The sequence below is a fragment of the Alosa pseudoharengus genome, unplaced genomic scaffold (assembly GCF_046254945.1).
Source record: "Alosa pseudoharengus isolate Yale_2024_CS ecotype anadromous, Long Island Sound unplaced genomic scaffold, YU_APseudo_1.1 YU_APseudo_1.1_scf_7, whole genome shotgun sequence".
In the NCBI taxonomy this organism is placed as follows: Eukaryota; Metazoa; Chordata; class Actinopteri; order Clupeiformes; family Clupeidae; genus Alosa; species Alosa pseudoharengus.
Window position 1 is genome coordinate 41,840,899 of NW_027468859.1, and position 17,086 is coordinate 41,857,984.

The 17,086-nt window shown below is 38.8% G+C and overlaps 1 protein-coding gene across 3 annotated transcripts in view; it reads right to left on the reverse strand.

Annotated features, from left to right (window-relative positions):
* enah (ENAH actin regulator) overlaps window positions 1-17,086 on the reverse strand; it is a 205,585-nt gene that overhangs the window by 22,788 nt on the left and 165,711 nt on the right. For all 3 annotated transcript variants that reach the window (XM_076271668.1, XM_076271667.1, XM_076271669.1), the window contains 5 exons: window positions 14,288-14,631; window positions 12,018-12,154; window positions 11,712-11,760; window positions 2,257-2,305; window positions 2,034-2,100 (listed from right to left, as the gene is read on the reverse strand). In XM_076271668.1, coding sequence (XP_076127783.1) covers window positions 2,034-2,100; window positions 2,257-2,305; window positions 11,712-11,760; window positions 12,018-12,154; window positions 14,288-14,631 — 646 coding nt within the window. The remainder of the gene's footprint in view (window positions 1-2,033; window positions 2,101-2,256; window positions 2,306-11,711; window positions 11,761-12,017; window positions 12,155-14,287; window positions 14,632-17,086) is intronic.

Sequence of the window (17,086 nt, forward strand, 5' to 3'; positions counted from 1 at the left end):
GAGAAGCACTGAACGCAACAGGAGACATAAGAGATGGCAGGTTATTTGAACGAATTTGAAGACATCGAGGATGAACCCTTATTGGACGTCCTTATCTTTTCGAGTCGGAATACCAACGAAGAGCTGCGGGAGCTCCGTGAAAGGGCTATGAGAGAGAGAGCTAGAAGCTACCTGTAGTCAATACCACACAGGCGGCGGCGATCCATACCAGAGGGACCAGATGGATCCACTAAGTAAGTACACTATACAAGTTATGTTACATCGGAGCTATTATTTCTGATAGGCCTATATTGAGCAAATTACGTTTGATTTTAGTTCACATCGCCTGCCTGTATATGTGAACCAGACGTGAACGGTAATGTGTTTCTTTTTAATAAACTGCCTGTACACTTACAAAGTTCTCAATGCTTCGGTTTACATGTAGAGACCCTCATTATGCTACTGTGTAAGTGTGGTGCTATTTTGAGCCTTGTTAGTGGTATAGAAATAGCGATTTCTTTCTACTGTACGTGTGCCCCAGAGGCTAGCGTTAAATGCTAATAAGCGGTTTGCAATAAAACTGGTCACATTCGACTAGCATGAAAACAAATCCCAGCGAACGGTCGAACTCGGTACACATGTGTTATTAACCCCTAGGTTCATTTTGCGCCGGAATTGTCCTTTAACCTCCGTTGCTGAGCCATCCTGTTACGTCCTGTTATCGCCGATATCATCAGAATATTGCAACAGATTCTGTGTGTTCTGGACTGCAGGTAACTTGTTAAGCCAGTGGTTCTCAAACTTTTATTTCATTCCCCACTTTGATCAAGGGGCATGACTGATTTTGGAGTGATGGATAGTGGAGATAACGTGTTATCCCGAGGCCTTTGCAAGTCAGCATCTCCGACGGTAGTCTACCCTATTAAAAATATAAGTTTTCGATGTCCCAAACGGAGAGCCATACTTTATTGTTTTTAACGATCTCTATGCTACTCACAAAAATGTAGGCATGGGGACATGATGAAGTAGGCTATCCAACTGTCGTGTGTTAAATTATTGTGATTACGAGCCAGTGGTTTTCAAACATTATGCGTGACTCGGACATCTAACTAAATGCAACAGGCTCGTCCTCGCATTCGCAAAATGAGGACCAGTGTTTTGTCAAATTGCAAATAGCTATTCGTTTTAACGCATTTTTATGATAGTATGAAGTACTTTTTGTATAGGCTACTATGTTAATCTTGGAATATGGGGAGGGAAGTGGCGCGTCTGCAGAAGTCAGCCAAATATGAATATAATTCTGCGGCATAAAGCAGATGTATTTGTTTATTGTACAGAAAAATAAAAATGACATGTCAAGCAGTCAAATGACTATACATTGCAGTCAAGAAGTAGGGCAAATTAACGTGGGTCAGTTGTCTAGTTGTTGTCTAGTCTGTTAAAAACGTCGCTAGATAGTATTAAATCGCCAACAACATTGTTTTGCAGAAGCTACAGATTAGGCTAATTCTGAACAGTTATTTCTCTACTGTCTCAATTATCACACAAGACACTGTTTTGATTTGCGTAGTTGCGTTACCCCCAACACTGACAATAACGTAGGCAGATAGACAGCAAATTAAGATATTTTTTCGTTTTGTGGAGCGGCACCGGTAGGCTATCAAAAGCAGATTTCGATTTTCGCTACCACCGTGTAGTCAAACCTTAAGCCATACCCAAGTAGCCTTAATCGAGGTAATGTTTAATTATGCATGATTTATTTTGTTATTGAATTCGTAGGCTGGGATTCCTCTCGGCAACAATTATGCTTAAAGGTAGCCGCTACTGACAGAGCGATGTACAGTGGCAGAGCGACGCAGTGGCTGAAAGTGGTACTAAAGCTTCACGCAGCTTCACGCCTCGTAATGCGCGACTGAAGTGGCCATTTGAAAGCGATGCCCACTGTAATGAATTAAAAGGTGGATTTCTTATAGCACTATTTACTCATCTTTACTAGTAGTGCCAATAATTGTGGAGGACGCTGTATATTCATAATGAGAGTATGTTATGTTTACCTTCCGATGACTGGTGATTTGCTACCATTCATAGTGTTTGTCCTCTCCCAAGGTTTTCGTGGCATCTCTAAAATGTTAAATAGTGAGATTAATTCAGAATTGATTTACACTACAGAGCTAAAGAAGCACCTGTGCTCAAAATTGTATCTAGCAAAACAGTTACTAAATGTAGCCTTTGTAATGAAAAAACACTATATGGTTTCTCTACTTAAATACCACTTACCTGGAGTGCTACATGCAGGAAGTTTTGGAGTTGCAGTCTCAGGTTCATCCTGTTGCAAACATGAAGAATTTATTCAAAGGCAATGTTTAAGCAATATAACATGAGTGAGAGTGGGGTTGTTAAATGATGTAGCGTAGTGTAGTGTTAAAAAATGTGGTAAGTGAGTAATTAATTAATAAAAATAAAATAGGTTGCACACCATGACTGACATAATATACGCCACTGTAAATTTTCACACAATATGATTGCACAATAGAAAAATAATTAGGTTGCGCTGTGTCAATCGCATTTACACACCAAGTCCGAACTGCAACTTTGTCCATCAAAGAGGTTTTTAGAATAGGTTTGATTTGCTGTGTTATTTTGCATTTGCATCCACAGAGTGTCAGTGAATGACGTTTCCTACTACATTGAGATGTGCAAGTCAGTCAATATGAATTTATTTCAATTGACGGCAGTCTGATCATGGTTTCACAATATCTAAACAGTGTTTCCCCTAGAATTTTTTCCAGCAGCGGTGCTGTTGATCGTAGGAAGACCCCCCCCCCCAAAAAAAAGAGAAACAATTGAAAAAAATGACTCCTTAAATGGTGACTTCTGGTGGATTTTGTGAAAGAAATTGACAGATTGAGTTACAAATTATGACATAACCATCAACACAAGCATTTACAAAGCATGATTATTGCAGTACTTGAATAGGATTATTCATGTTTTTCTTTCACCTTTTTCATTTACATTATTAGTATTAGCCACTGTACAACTGTACACTGTAGGACACTGTACAAACTATTACTATTTAGAATATACAGTGCTGTGCATAAGTTAAGACATTTATATATAATAACATTTATTTATTTGCAATACATGATACATTAAAAAATAATTGATGTCCTATTTTTTTTTAAATTAAGACAAAAGGCAAAATATGTTTTTTATTCCTCCCTTTAGCCAATTTCAGCATGGGTGTCTTAACTTTTGCACAGCACTGTATAAACTATATAGACTTCTCTTTCATGCCATTACACTGTATTGGTGCTGTGCTGAGTTGAATTGAGTGCCTGTCACTTTAATGCCGTGACGGCCCGTAACGCTGGCTTATCACGGTTTTAAGCTAACTTAGTAGCGTTGTTGTGCATGGTGCATAAGAATATGTGGATGACATGAATTATGTTTCCCATGTCATTTGGTAAAATAAATGGTCAAAAATTCGAAGAAAATCTATCTTGGATTATAGCAGATAAGTGTCTTGTATCATATCTATAATTTTGGTGAGCTCTACAGGAATTACAAACTATCTCAGATGTAAATGCTTGCGTATCCTATTACTCAAATTCAATTAAACCCACCAATAGGCTAGCTAGACCTTAGTTACACAGCCTAGGTATGTTAGCAACACAGGGCTTGAAAGCATTGCCTGTATCACAAACAAAAACGAAACAATGCGTGGAATTTATCTGGGAATAGGCTACTGAAGGTAGGGGCGAGCTATCTCGCTGGCGTGTTTAATTTGGTTCCTTGGTTAACATAATGCTACGTTTTTTTCCACAAAATTGCATCTGCTAATAAACTTAAACATAAACACAAACAAGCGTGATCTCCTGTGGAATCCCTGACTGCGCCTTCAACGTTAGCTTATATTATTTGTTGACATGAAACCTGAACGAACGGCAGCTGTTCCTGAAGTTCACTTGCGTCTATTTTTTTTTTAATTAGGCAACTTTTTTTGCAGTGGTGCTTGAATTCCAGGAGCGGCGCTGCGCCACTGATGAATACATTGTAGGGGAAACACTGCTAAAATCTGATCTGATAAACATGATGGTGTTTTTGACTGGAATCTCACTCCTTCAAATTTCAGCATACTAATCAGCTTGTGCTATTCAACTACATGACGACATTGAGGTATTTTGCTTTCTGGCTAATAATAGTAATACATAGCTGCAAGTAGCAATGGGGGGGGGGGGGGCAGACAAGCTGGAGTTGTCATGGCAACTCAATGCTGTTATATCAGACATATGGCTGTAAACCAGGGGTGGGCAAACTTTTTGGCTCAAGGGCCACAATGGGTTTTGAAAATCGGCAAGTAATAATAATAATGTTTTATATATAAAGGGTTAAGGCTGCCAGTCTTAAATGTCTGTATAAAGTCAAATAATTACAACATATGCTAAGAACATGCTAAAGCTGGCTGCTTGGAGTCCGCATCAACGGGGCCTAAGCATTTGTTAGCAAAGCCTTTATATATCTAATAGTAGTATAACAGCAACAAAGGGGAATGACTGACTCTTCTCTATAATTGTGTTACATGTTATTTTCTATATTTGTGATATGTTGCTGATTGGATCATAAACGGCCACAGAAGAAAAGTGAAAGTGATTGATAATGACTGACTGACTGACTTTATTATTGTGTTGCATGCTTCAAATGTAAAGCACTTTGAGCTGCATTCTGTGAAAGGTGCTATACAAATAAAGCCTGTTATAATAATAATAATAATAATAATAATAATAATAATAATACATTTAAATGATAACTGCATTTCCGGAGGAACTGCGAAAGTGTGCTTGCCCTGGTGTGGTCACCAACATGAGCAGTGGAATATGCTACGCTGAACCTGGCATGCATTCTAACAGTGCCTTTCAGTGTTGGAGCAGCGCAATATCTGAAAAGCTCTAGGAGAGGGCTATTCAACTATTGATCCGCGGGGTGAATGCGGCCTGTTGGATTTTACCTTCCGCCTGTTTTCAAGTCTAGCTTCTATTGCTATAGATCAAATCAATAAAATATTGGCATCAAAAATAAACAATGTTGCATGGCTTGCACCTCTCAAACTGAGCTGTCAGGTAACCTACAGAAGAATTGACCAATGGCAGCAGTTAACGTTTCAGTGTGGTTTATTTAACAAATATGAAATATGACAGGGACATTAAAAAGCTGGTTGTTTATTAGGATACCTTTTCACTGATTTATTTAAAAAAATATGAGTTATGACAGAAGTTGGGTGTAAATGTTATATATCCCATCCCCTAATACTGTTTTACTGGTTTATTTGACAAATACTCTATATGGATTTGCTCTATACGCACTATATGTCTGTTTGGAATTGTTTTGAGAGCCTATTGATGTATCTCAGAATAAAAGAATGTCGACCACATACAGTGGTGTTTTTTTTTGTGTGTGTGAATGTATTTTACTTAACTCATTAAATGTAGCTGGATACTCATGAATGCTTGTCTCTAATAGCCACAATAGGAGTAATTTTAGCAACACCGTATTTTGAGTGGCCCACAATGACCCAGTGGTTTTCCTGTCTGGCTGTTGAATAGCCCTTCTCTAGGAGCAGGTAATAACTGGAGGGAAATTGTTATACCCTCTAAATTTAAGTAAGTAAGTATAAGTATACAGGGGCGCCTGCAGGAATTAATGCTATGGTACGCACACCCATCACCCCCCCACAACTTTATACATCCCTATACAGGCTAAAGCTACCTTTGGTTTTGTTATAGCGTACTGTAACGGCTGGCTTTAAACAGCTGTAATGCAGTCGTTCTGACAAGCACACCAATTGCTTAGCCAACCTTGTTCTTGTCCATCTTGAATAACTCCTCTAGCTTTTCTGCCTCCATCCTTTCTGTTTTCGTTGTTTAAACTTGTGATATCCATGATGAGTATTGAGTTAGTGAATTAGCTCAACATTGTGTGCTGATAACCATATATAGAAAGCAGAGTAAAAGAAAACAACAAGTAGCCTATTGTGTGCCTGCGTGCGTATTCTCTCCTGCTCAAACATAAGAAGAAGAAGAAGAAGAAAACTTAACAAGAAATATAGCTGCAAAGCAGCAATGAGGGGGCCAAGCATGTTGCAAATACTTGAGCTGCCGAGATGGCAGATAAATTTGACATTGCCAAGGTCTCTACTGCTTCGCCTGCCAATTGCCTAAAGGTCTCTACTGCACCACTTGCCCATTGCCCAGGGTCTCTCAACTGCACTGCAACTGACATGCGTCAGCACTTCCTGTTCCTCTAGCGCCACCCTAGTGGTCAAACGTTACTAAATGTACTGTGCGTCCTCAGGATGTGGTCACAAGTCAACGTACCAAGTTTGGTGTAGATACGAGAAAGTTTTGCTAATTATAGTGCCCCTTGCGGTCAATGGTGACTAAATTTATTGTGCGTCCTCAGGATGTGGTCCTAAGTCTACGTCCCAAGTTTGGTGTCGAAACGAAAAAAGTGTTGCTAATTATAGTGCCCCTTGTGGTCAATGGTGACTAAATTTATTGTGCATCTTCAGGATGTAGTCCCGAGTCCACGTAGCAAGTTTGGTGTCGATACAAGTAAGTGTTGCTAATTATAGCGCCCCTTGTGGTCAACGGTGACAAAATTTATTGTGCGTCCTCAGGATGTGGTCCCGAGTCTACGTACCAAGATTGGTGTCGTTACGAGAAAGTGTTGGTAATTATAGCGCCCCTTGTGGTCAACAGTGACTAAATTTATTGTGCGTCCTTAGGATGTGGTCCCGAGTCCATGAACCAAGTTTGCTTCTGATATCTGAAAGCCTTGCTGAGATATTAGCTAATTTCCTGTAACTTTAGCGTCCCCCTAGTGGTCGAAAGTCGAAAGGTTTTTTTGGTGTCCTCAGGATGGTGTCCCAAGTCCATGTACCAAATTTGGTGTCGATACAAGAAAGTGTTGCGAATTATAGCGCCCCTTATGGTCATTGGTCACTTCATTTATTGTGCGTCCTCAGGATGGATTCCAACGGTACCTCATTTTTGAAAATCGGACATACGGGTCAAAAGTTACATGCACACACCTTCACATACACAGACAGCCCAGCCCAGCCCATTAGGCAGCTGCCAGATGGCTTAGAACTCTGCCAGGTGCAAGCTTTAGCCGTTAGAGCTGTGATGTCAACAACAACTGAACATTCCACCATTCATTTCAATGGGGCCAAAAAACGCTGAAAAACGGGAATAACGCAAAAACGACAAGGGGCAGCCACACGAAAAATGTAAGCAAGCTACACCGGTTCGGGCCTGAAGTTTTAGAGTTGGAACCGTGCCGATAGCTCAAACGCTCTAGGAGCAGTAGTCCGTGCAAAAAGTGGGTGAACGGCTTTGCCATGCTGTGGGCTTGCTGGATCAAACCCACTAATAACCAGGGTGCGATTTGTAGGGAAAAATATTTTTGGTAGATCATTTCTGTTTTCGCGTTGTAATATTTTTTTGAAATCAAGGGCTCTATATTGACAAAAAACGGATGGTTAGAGGCGTAACGTTTATAGACATTAAAGGTGTGGCCAGTCTACATTCACTAATTTAATGGCGCAATTATGTGATCAAACGTTGGGCGCCTGGCGCAAAAAAGGTTGTTCTTATGTTTCTTAATCAGTCATGGGTGTGCTTTGAGCATCCTTTAAACCAATGAGAATGACATCTGGTTTAACAGCAAGCGGCACAACTTCAAACAGCGCATCGGTATTTTGATAGTCACCGGCGCATTTGAAGGAATCTGCTTGCACGCGAGACCATATGGAACAGGTATTCCACTAAACCATGCTTTACTAAAACCTGTTTGTGACTATCAGAGCATAGCCTACACGCATCTGCACTTGTCTATTATTTGGCAAAATTATAGGCAAAGTGAAACTAACTTTACCGTGGTCTCATAGTTAATTACTTTCACTATTGACTGACAAGGTTACCATCGAAAACATAGCCTGAAAAAAAGCAACACTTACCCCAATAATGTCCAAATGACTGAATAAAAATCCTAATATTTATCCTGCAGTTTCAACGAAACACTAAGTTATAATTTAAATGTTACACCTCACTCTCCGATGGTGTAAGGTCGATGTAAGTACGATGTAAGTAATTTGTTAACATGGTTTTCTCATTTAAATGTTTTTTTGTTGGTCATTGGCATAATGATTTTTAGAGGGTGTAAGATAGCAATATTTGGATCATGCCACACCCCTGTGATGCTAATTACCACACCCCTGGGTGCACGGTTTAATAAAAGTAAAAAAAATCCACCACTGACTGGGTGTAAGATAAGAATAAGCTTTGTGTTGCGCTTTGTGGCACCTTGTGCCGGGTGCAAGATAGGGGCCTAGGTCTATGGGACTTAACATTATAGCTGCTCTTCAATAGGAATAGGCAGTAACTTAGTTTGTTGGCAGACATTGGAAAAATTACCTGACTTCACCAGTTTTCAGAATTGTTGTGATGGTTCTCCCTCCACAGTACCAACACTAGGTGACAGTGTGTTTTTCATGTTTTTCAAGAATCAGAATTACGATCATCCAGAACCGTAGGCCTATAATAATAAAATTATTCCGCCTATCAGTAACAAAGTTCAAACTAGTAATAGACAGTAACCGACAATTTTTTTTTAATGCAACCTAGGGCTAGTATCTAATGCTATATGGGAATTGCAAGAAAACGAGTGAAAACAATTGCTTACTTTTAACCACGCAATTGCGTATGTCATTTATTAAAACGGTAGGAAAACTGAATCAAAGACGGTGTTGTCCATCAACAAAACAGCATGGAGCTAAAATGTCATTTAAAGTCCCAGATATTTAAAGGGACAGCAATCACTCAAGACATAGACAAGACATAGGCCTACACCACAACTGAGTGATGAACGTGAAATGCTTTAAATAGCCTACAAAACACTGCAATTAAATGACAACTGTGTATAGAACCACGTTAGTCTAGCTAATGGTGAATTAAGTATAGCATTTTAAGCATTCAATAGCCTAATGAAAACTTGATCAGTCAGTTAAACTGTTCACATAAAAGGAACAGAAGGCCTACAGAATATTCCAAATAGGCTAGCTTCCTTTCGCAGTGACAGAAAACTTCTACTGCAACATATGAGTTTAAACCATGTTAAATTCAAAAGCATCTAGCTAGTGACAGGAGGTTTTAGGGGGGAAAGGATAACAAACTCTGTGTAACCTACCTGATTCCACAGTCAATGTACAGTATTTGGCCTACACTGCAAAAACTGCTTATCTAACAAAATCTAACCAAGTGTTATTAATCTTATATCAAGATAAAATAAAATAGTTGGTATTGTTTTCAGTATAAAGAGACCTACCTAGCGCTTTCTTGTGAAATCATTTGACTTAATTTAAAAAGAAATTGACTTATTTTAAGACATCTCATCTTGAAAACAAGCAAATTTGTCTGCCAGTGCGTTAAGCAAATTTGTCCTAAAAACAAGCAAATTTGTCTGCCAGTGCGTTGAGCAAATTTGTCTTGATAAGACTCCTTAAAATAAGTTAAATTCTTCTTAAATTAAGTCAAAATGATCTTTTGAGAGGGCGCTAGGTAAGTCTTTCCATACTAAAAACAATACCAAATAGATTTTTTAATCTTAATATAAGATCCATAACACTTGGTTAGAATTCATTTTTTGCAGTGAATTAAGCGTATAATATTTGCCATTTTTGAACCAAAATCTATCATTTCCTATCGACAACAGACCCCAGTAACACATCAAATTGCTACATTGCTATATTTTTGAAATATCGAAAATAATCAAAGGGGGGAGGGGCTGCCACTGTGAAAAAAAAATCTAGCGGAAACACTGTACACAGATATTATATTTCTACTGTCATGTTTCCTAGTAACATTAATGCAAAAACATGAAAAAAAAAATCATGAGACGCAAGTTTTTTTTTAATATATATAAAGGCTGACATACGACATATGCAAATATTATTACATAGTACTTTCCCAGATATGGGTAGCCCAGACTGTCCTGCATGTATAGATGGCCATTACAATGACCAATATAACTATCTTATCTTAGATTGACTAGCTGAACAACACAGGTGACTGCAAAATTTCATGGGGTGCTGAAATGTACACTATTTTGACCATTTCTGAACTGTGAAACTCAGCAAATATGCTTTGTGGTTGTGACCTTCATAATAACTATTCCACCTGAGTGTGCATGTGCACCAGATTGATGTATTTAAATGTTAAAATATGCAATATTTTCTTACGGGGGAGCATGTCTTGTGCCCCAGTGCAGTTCTAGACCTAGTGACGCCCCTGACTATGTAACACCATGGCTTTGTTGACATAGTCTGCAGTGGTCATTTCAAATTGTGCAATTTGCATATGAAGAAGGCAACATTCCCGCTACAACCACATGACAACATGATACAAAATGGACTAATTTTTCAGACTTTTACATAGACATAAAGGAAACATGCAGTTTATATCATGTCAGAATAGGAGGGAGAGGACAGAAGAGCATTTAAAAGATGTCAGGAAAAAGAAGACAGCCTTCCCTAGTGAGATTTGGTGAAGCCAGATAGCAGGTCCTGATTAATACTCCTCAACTGATTCATAGATAATCAATTAGGTGTGTCACGCTTCTCCAAATCATCGATTTGATTTAATTTTCAATTTTAAGGTAACGATTCAATTCGATTTTCAATCTTTTTTAATTCTATTACCATTAATGCAATTCTCATGTTGTTTACTTTTTTGGCATATTTGCAATTCTGTTTTGGGGGGGCTTTTATTTTGAAACCTTTTTTTTAAACCGTTCCTACCGCGAGCTAGGTTACTAAACAGAACAGACAACTAGATGTGAACATAGAGAAATTAAATAACACAAAATTATAATTTGACTGTTGCGCCACACCGAAGAGACACAAGGTTAGTGTTCATGAAATATTGCACTTTTAGTGTGCATTCTAGGCCTTAAAGTATTTTTTTACTCTAGGCTATATAGTCCGGTGGCGTAGTGAAAATATTGTCACTGAGGTGCTAATTTTTAATTTTTTTGTAACATGTCATATTAGAAGTATATAATTATGATCAATGAAATATGCTTAAAAACAGCGATTTTCAAGTTCCTGCACAAGATAAAGTGTTCAAATGAATCCCAAAGTTAAGATTTTATATATTTATTTATGTTTATGAACTTTTACATAACTAAAGCTTCAATACATGTCAAAGTATTAGCAATATAATCTTTATTGGCCCTGTAATTGATAATTATGAGTTGTTAGAGTTGCAATTGCAGAGGTGAGCAGTCTAGACTTGCTTTGCCACATTTGCAGGTGGAACAATTCCCCTTTACAGCAACATTTGATAAGTTCTCTGCAGGCTGTGGGGACTGCTGGAAGTGTCATACAAACTGGTTCCCAAGACCCTGATTCCTTGGTCCATCCATAGACCATGAGCGTGAAAGATGGCACATTTTTGTGTGTACCCAAGCTTTGTACGTGAGGCACCTGGAGAGTGCAGAAGAGAATTTCTACAAAAAGTGATATTTTTTTATATCACAGGACTCCAGTGCCCAACCCCAAAATGTTACTGGCCCACTGTGAATACTCCTCACTACTGATCACATCTGAAATTGGCAATAGCTGCTGTGGTCCAAACAGCCTCATATTTACTTGCAGAACTGCATCGCTAGATACTTACTGTTCTCTGCTCTGGCTCAGGTGATGATCCCTTTTCCGCAATTCTTCTTCTGTGTCAGAAAAAAAAGATGTACCTCTCAACGAAGACAACATATTTATAACTTGTACTCATGCATGCTCATTACTTCAAGTAAAGAGTTTTTCCACCATCCAAGAAGGCTTAGAAAAGCCTTTCAAATGGTTCCCTTAAATCAGAAAAAAGGTATAGATATCCTACTGCAACCTCTACTAAGGCAATATAAATGTTCTAGTGTATTAGACTGACACCTTCCAAAAAAATAAACATTAAAAAAAGTACTGGTTTCACCTCCGAGCTAATAGAGCACTCATTTCCTCCATGAGACCTCCTCCCCCAGGAAGTGGTCCATTGCCTCGGGCAGCCTCTGCTTTAACACCACCCGCACCTACTACAGCTCCTCCACCTGCACCTGAGGCCTCATCACTCTGTAAACACAAGCTCATATTACTCCACAAAATGATATAGACACCCTACTGAAACTATGTAAAGCAGAACACCAATCTAATTCTGTAATTTACTTTGTTGGATCCAATATAAGTGCAGAATACAGTATATTGCATACCGCGCAAACACATTTATTTTCAAGTTTGTTTGGAAGTCTCTATATAGAGAGATTGATAAAGAAAATGTATATCTAACATAAAGGCGCATGTTAAAGCTTATGGTTAGAGTGCAGTAAACATACAAAACAATGCCACAACTTGGAGATGTAGATCAATCATTTAGTTTGTACTTCAGGACTCAAAAATTCATGTGTTATGTAAGCTTGAATAACTTTAATACTAGGAATGTAACGACACGCTAAACTCACGATTCGACACGATACGATATGATTCACAATTTTAAGTTCACAATGCACTTTTCTCATGATTTCTTTAGTTAAATCAGTGCAGTCAGTGTTTCCCGCAGGAAATATGTTATAGCCTAGGTACAGTTAAGCTACATTAGGCTCCAACAGCTCTTTCTACCTTTTTCTGTGTCTTACTGCTTCATCAATCAACAGCACTAGTTGTAGCCTGGAAATATTGTAAACAAAGTACGCCTAACCCAATTGGCTGGTTTATCATATTCTACTGCACTGAAAAAAATAAAATCTAACCAAGTGTTATTAATGTTATAATAAGGTCAAAATCTATTTGGTATTGTTTTTAGTATGAAAAGACTTACCTAGCGCTCTCTCGAAAGATCATTTTGACTTAATTTAAGAAGACTTCGACTTGTTTTAAGGAGTCTTATCAAGACAAATTTACTTAAAGGTAAACTATGAAGGTTTTTTAGCTTAATATGCAGGTTTTTTTTAGCTTAATTTACCTTCATTTAACAGCTTCAGAGTCATTGGAATGGTTATATGCCTTTTTTCGGGTTGAATGGTGGCCGTCTCACTTCCCCCTAGCGGAAAAAACACCCTTGCAACTGTGGGCTGGCGGGCCGACGGCCTCAGTGTCAGGAAGTATAACTATTGTAACAAATTGCTTTACTGCATTCAAATACACGCCAGGCACCGGCTAGAAAAAGGTAGCGATGGAGTTTCTCATACATTCGTCATGACAGAGCCAGCGAATAATTTCCAAAAAACGAGAAAACAGTAAGGAAATTGCCAATACTGCATAGTTTACCTTTAACGCACTGGCAGACAAATTTGCTTGTTTTTAGGACAAATTTGCTTAATGCACTGGCAGAAAAATGTGTTTCTAAGTTTCAAGTGTTATTAAACTTATATTAAGATCAAACAATCTATTTGGGATTGTTTTTAGTATGAAGAGATTTACCAAGTACTCTTCTCAAAAGATCATTTTGACTTAATTTAGGAAGACCGACTTATTTTAAGGAGTCTTATCAAGACAAATTTACTTAACGCACTAGCAGATAAATTTGCTTGTTTTTGGTGCAAATTTGCTTAACGCACTTGCAGACAAATTTGCTTGTTTTCAGGATGAGACGTCTTAAAAGGAGTCAAACTCTTCTTACATTAAGTCAAATGATTTTACGAGAAAGAACTAGGTAAGACTCTTTATACTGAAAACAGTATTAACTAGATTTTTTGATCTTAATATAAGATTAATAGCACTTGGTTAGATTTGATTAGATTAGCAGTTTTTGCAGTGTGCTAACCGGATTTAATAGCAATTTAGCAATAACAGTCCTTTCCTGGATTAAATGTGCGTGGGACAGAGAGACAGGGGCAAGGGGAGGCTGTAAGGTAGGCTACCTGCTACTGTTATTCTTTGGTAAAGTTGCACATAGCTTTACAATGAAAGAGCTATGAAATTATTATTTATTTATTTATTTATTTTTGGGACAACATCCAGCAGGATAAAAAAAATTTTCTCAATTGGTTGTAATTTTCACACGTGTATCGATTTTTAGCCGATTCACGGTGCATCGTAACACCCTTTAATACTACTTAATTAACAGTTACCACTATCAATTACTTATACTACTTAATGATGGGCATCATATGGGATTTCATGATATCTAGATTAAATAAAAGACTATTCCAACAACAACTATATCAAAGTAAAGATAGTGGTAGGGGTGGTACTGCATTGTTTCCTCACCCTTGGCACTTTCCGCAGTTTTGCTCCAGCAATGGCAGCCGCCAAGCCAGACAAGGGCCGGTCTTCCAATGTGGGTGAGATTGTGAACAGACCACTAGGCAGGGGTGGGGCTGGAGGTGGGGGAGGAGTGGGAGGAGTGGGGATAGGTCCATGTCCAGAGGCATGTTGAAAAGAACCAGGAGGAGGTGGGGCCAATGGAGTGAGTATAGGAGGGGGGGGAGGAGGGGGAGGAGCAGGGGGGCCTAATTGAGGTGGAGGTCCAGTGGTGGCAGGGATTACATTGGAACCTGGAGGAAGGGGTGGTGGAGGAGGAGGTGTGGGTAGACCAAGACACTGCACTGCATCTACAGAGAGAGGTGAAGATCATCATCATTAGATCAAAATGAGCACATTCAGCTGAACTGGTACTCAGTCCCCTTAGTTCTTCAGACACCCTGGTGCTTTACAAACAGTTCAGCAAAAATCTCTAACGCTTAGTGTGTTTCTGAGAGTCTCCATTGTTCCCATTTCATCACAAAGTCACGAAATATAAGGGTATTTCAAATTAGTGCTCATCGAAAATTCCATTTCCGTGTTCTACATTTGCATAAAACTCTGTTTTGGATCTGTAAACCATGTGAAAACCTATTGGGTAAAATAAGCATGGGAAGCTAGGGGTGTGACGAGATATCGTGCCACGAGATCTGGTGATACAAAAATATCACAATATTTTTCGTCAAGGCAAAAATCTGTCTCATGGAGAATAGGGATGTGACGAGATCTCATGCCAGGAGATGGCGATATACGGCTCTGGTCCACAATATTTCTCGTCAAGGTAGATGTCTGTCTCGTTCGGTATCGTTTAGAAGTATCCAGCTTTAGCCAGCATGACTGATAGACTAAATACAGCAAGACTGATCTGACTGATATGCTGATTTAGTCAGGCTCTTGGAAATATTGCGGACCAGAGCCATATCGCCATCTCGTGGCACGAGATTTCGTCAGTTTTTTCTTTGACGAGAAATATTGTGATATGTTTGTATCGCGGGATCTCGTCACATCCCAATGGGGAAGCTAATGAATGTTATTTTGTCTTAATTTAATGATTCATTTAGTTATTATGAGAGCCACATATCCTACTCAGCTTTCCATGAAAGTAGGCTAGTAATTCTTGGAAACACCTTACCCACCACTACCAGATACAATTGTAGTTATTCAAGGTCTATGCTGGTAACAGCCTAGGTTTATTCATGTTTAGTTTCTCTGTATTTATCTACTTTTTACATGTAGTAATTACCCAATAATACACTATGATTTACTGATAATATTTGAGTTGTTTCTTTTCTTTCTTTATATTTCACATGTAGTTTCTCTGCATTTACCTTCATAAATGAGATCCCAATTAGGTAATTGCGGAAATTAGTTTGACCAAACTGTAGATACTTTTTTTATTTGTAGCCTACATATATAATTTATTTCTGCATGCTTGAATTTCCCCTTGGGGATCAATAAAGTATATATCTATCTATCTACCTATCTATCTTATTTATGTATCTTTGGTTGTCCATATTCCATTCAGTAGTGTACAGCTGCAGCTCTCATTTGGAACTTCCATGTTGTTACAGTCATTCATGGTTATGGTTATGGTATTTAGCAGACACTTTTGCCCAAAGCGACATTCCAACAACAATACAACATTAAATTTAACAGTAAACAATTTAAAACGTTGGTAAGACTACATTAAGGAGAATAGCAATAATAAACAACAAAGTCAATTCAGTCAATAGCCTAATGAAATTAAATAACTACTATAATATACAAACCATAATGCATAAGAAACGCCTAATAAACTAAGTGCATGTTGAACAGATATGCCTTTAGACCCCTCTTGAAAGACCCAAAACTATCAGAGGAAAGGAAAGCACTGGGCAACTCATTCCACCAACAAGGAACCACTGAGGAAAAGAGTCTTGAATTTGACCTAGCGTTTATGGCTAGTAAGTCGACACAACAGACGCTCATCAAGACCGCAGTGGGCGGTTGGGCATATATATATTGATGTTTGAATTAAGATAGCAGGGAGAAGATCCTATCAGTGTCCTATAGGCCAAAGTAAGATATTTAAATTTAATTCTGGCCACTATAGGGAGCCAGTGGAGTGTAATAGGAGAGGAGCTACATGGGTCCTCTTTGGCTGATTGAAGACCAGGCGTGCTGCAGCATTCTGAATCAGTTGTAACAATCTTACTACACAAGTAGGTAGGCAAGCTAACAGTGAATTACAATAGTCCAGCTTAGAGATAACTATGGCCTGTACAAGAAGTTAGAATATTGTGTCAGATAAGGCCTGATCTTCCTAATATTGTAAAGGATAAACAGACATGATTTTGCAGTTGAGGCTACATGCTCAGAGAAGTTAAGTCAATCATCAATTAGGACGCCCAGGTTATAAGTATGTACTCTTTTGATCCCGTGAGGGAAATTTGGTCTCTACATTTATCCCAATCCGTGAATTAGTGAAACACACTCAGCACCCAGTGAACACACAGTGAGGTGAAGCACACACTAATCCCGACGCAGTGAGCTGCCTGCTACAGCGGCAGTGAGGGGTTAGCTGCCTTGCTCAAAGCAGAGTCCTGCACGGGTCCATTTTTTTAGACCCGCCCCCGCCCGCACCCGAGAAGTTCAGCACCAGATCCGACCCGTCACCTGTGGTGATATTAAAATTAAATCTGCACCCGCCCGGACCCGTTAATATTTTGCCCGTTACCCGACCCGTGCCCGCGATAAATCACACACAAGCTACAATCATTCAAATGA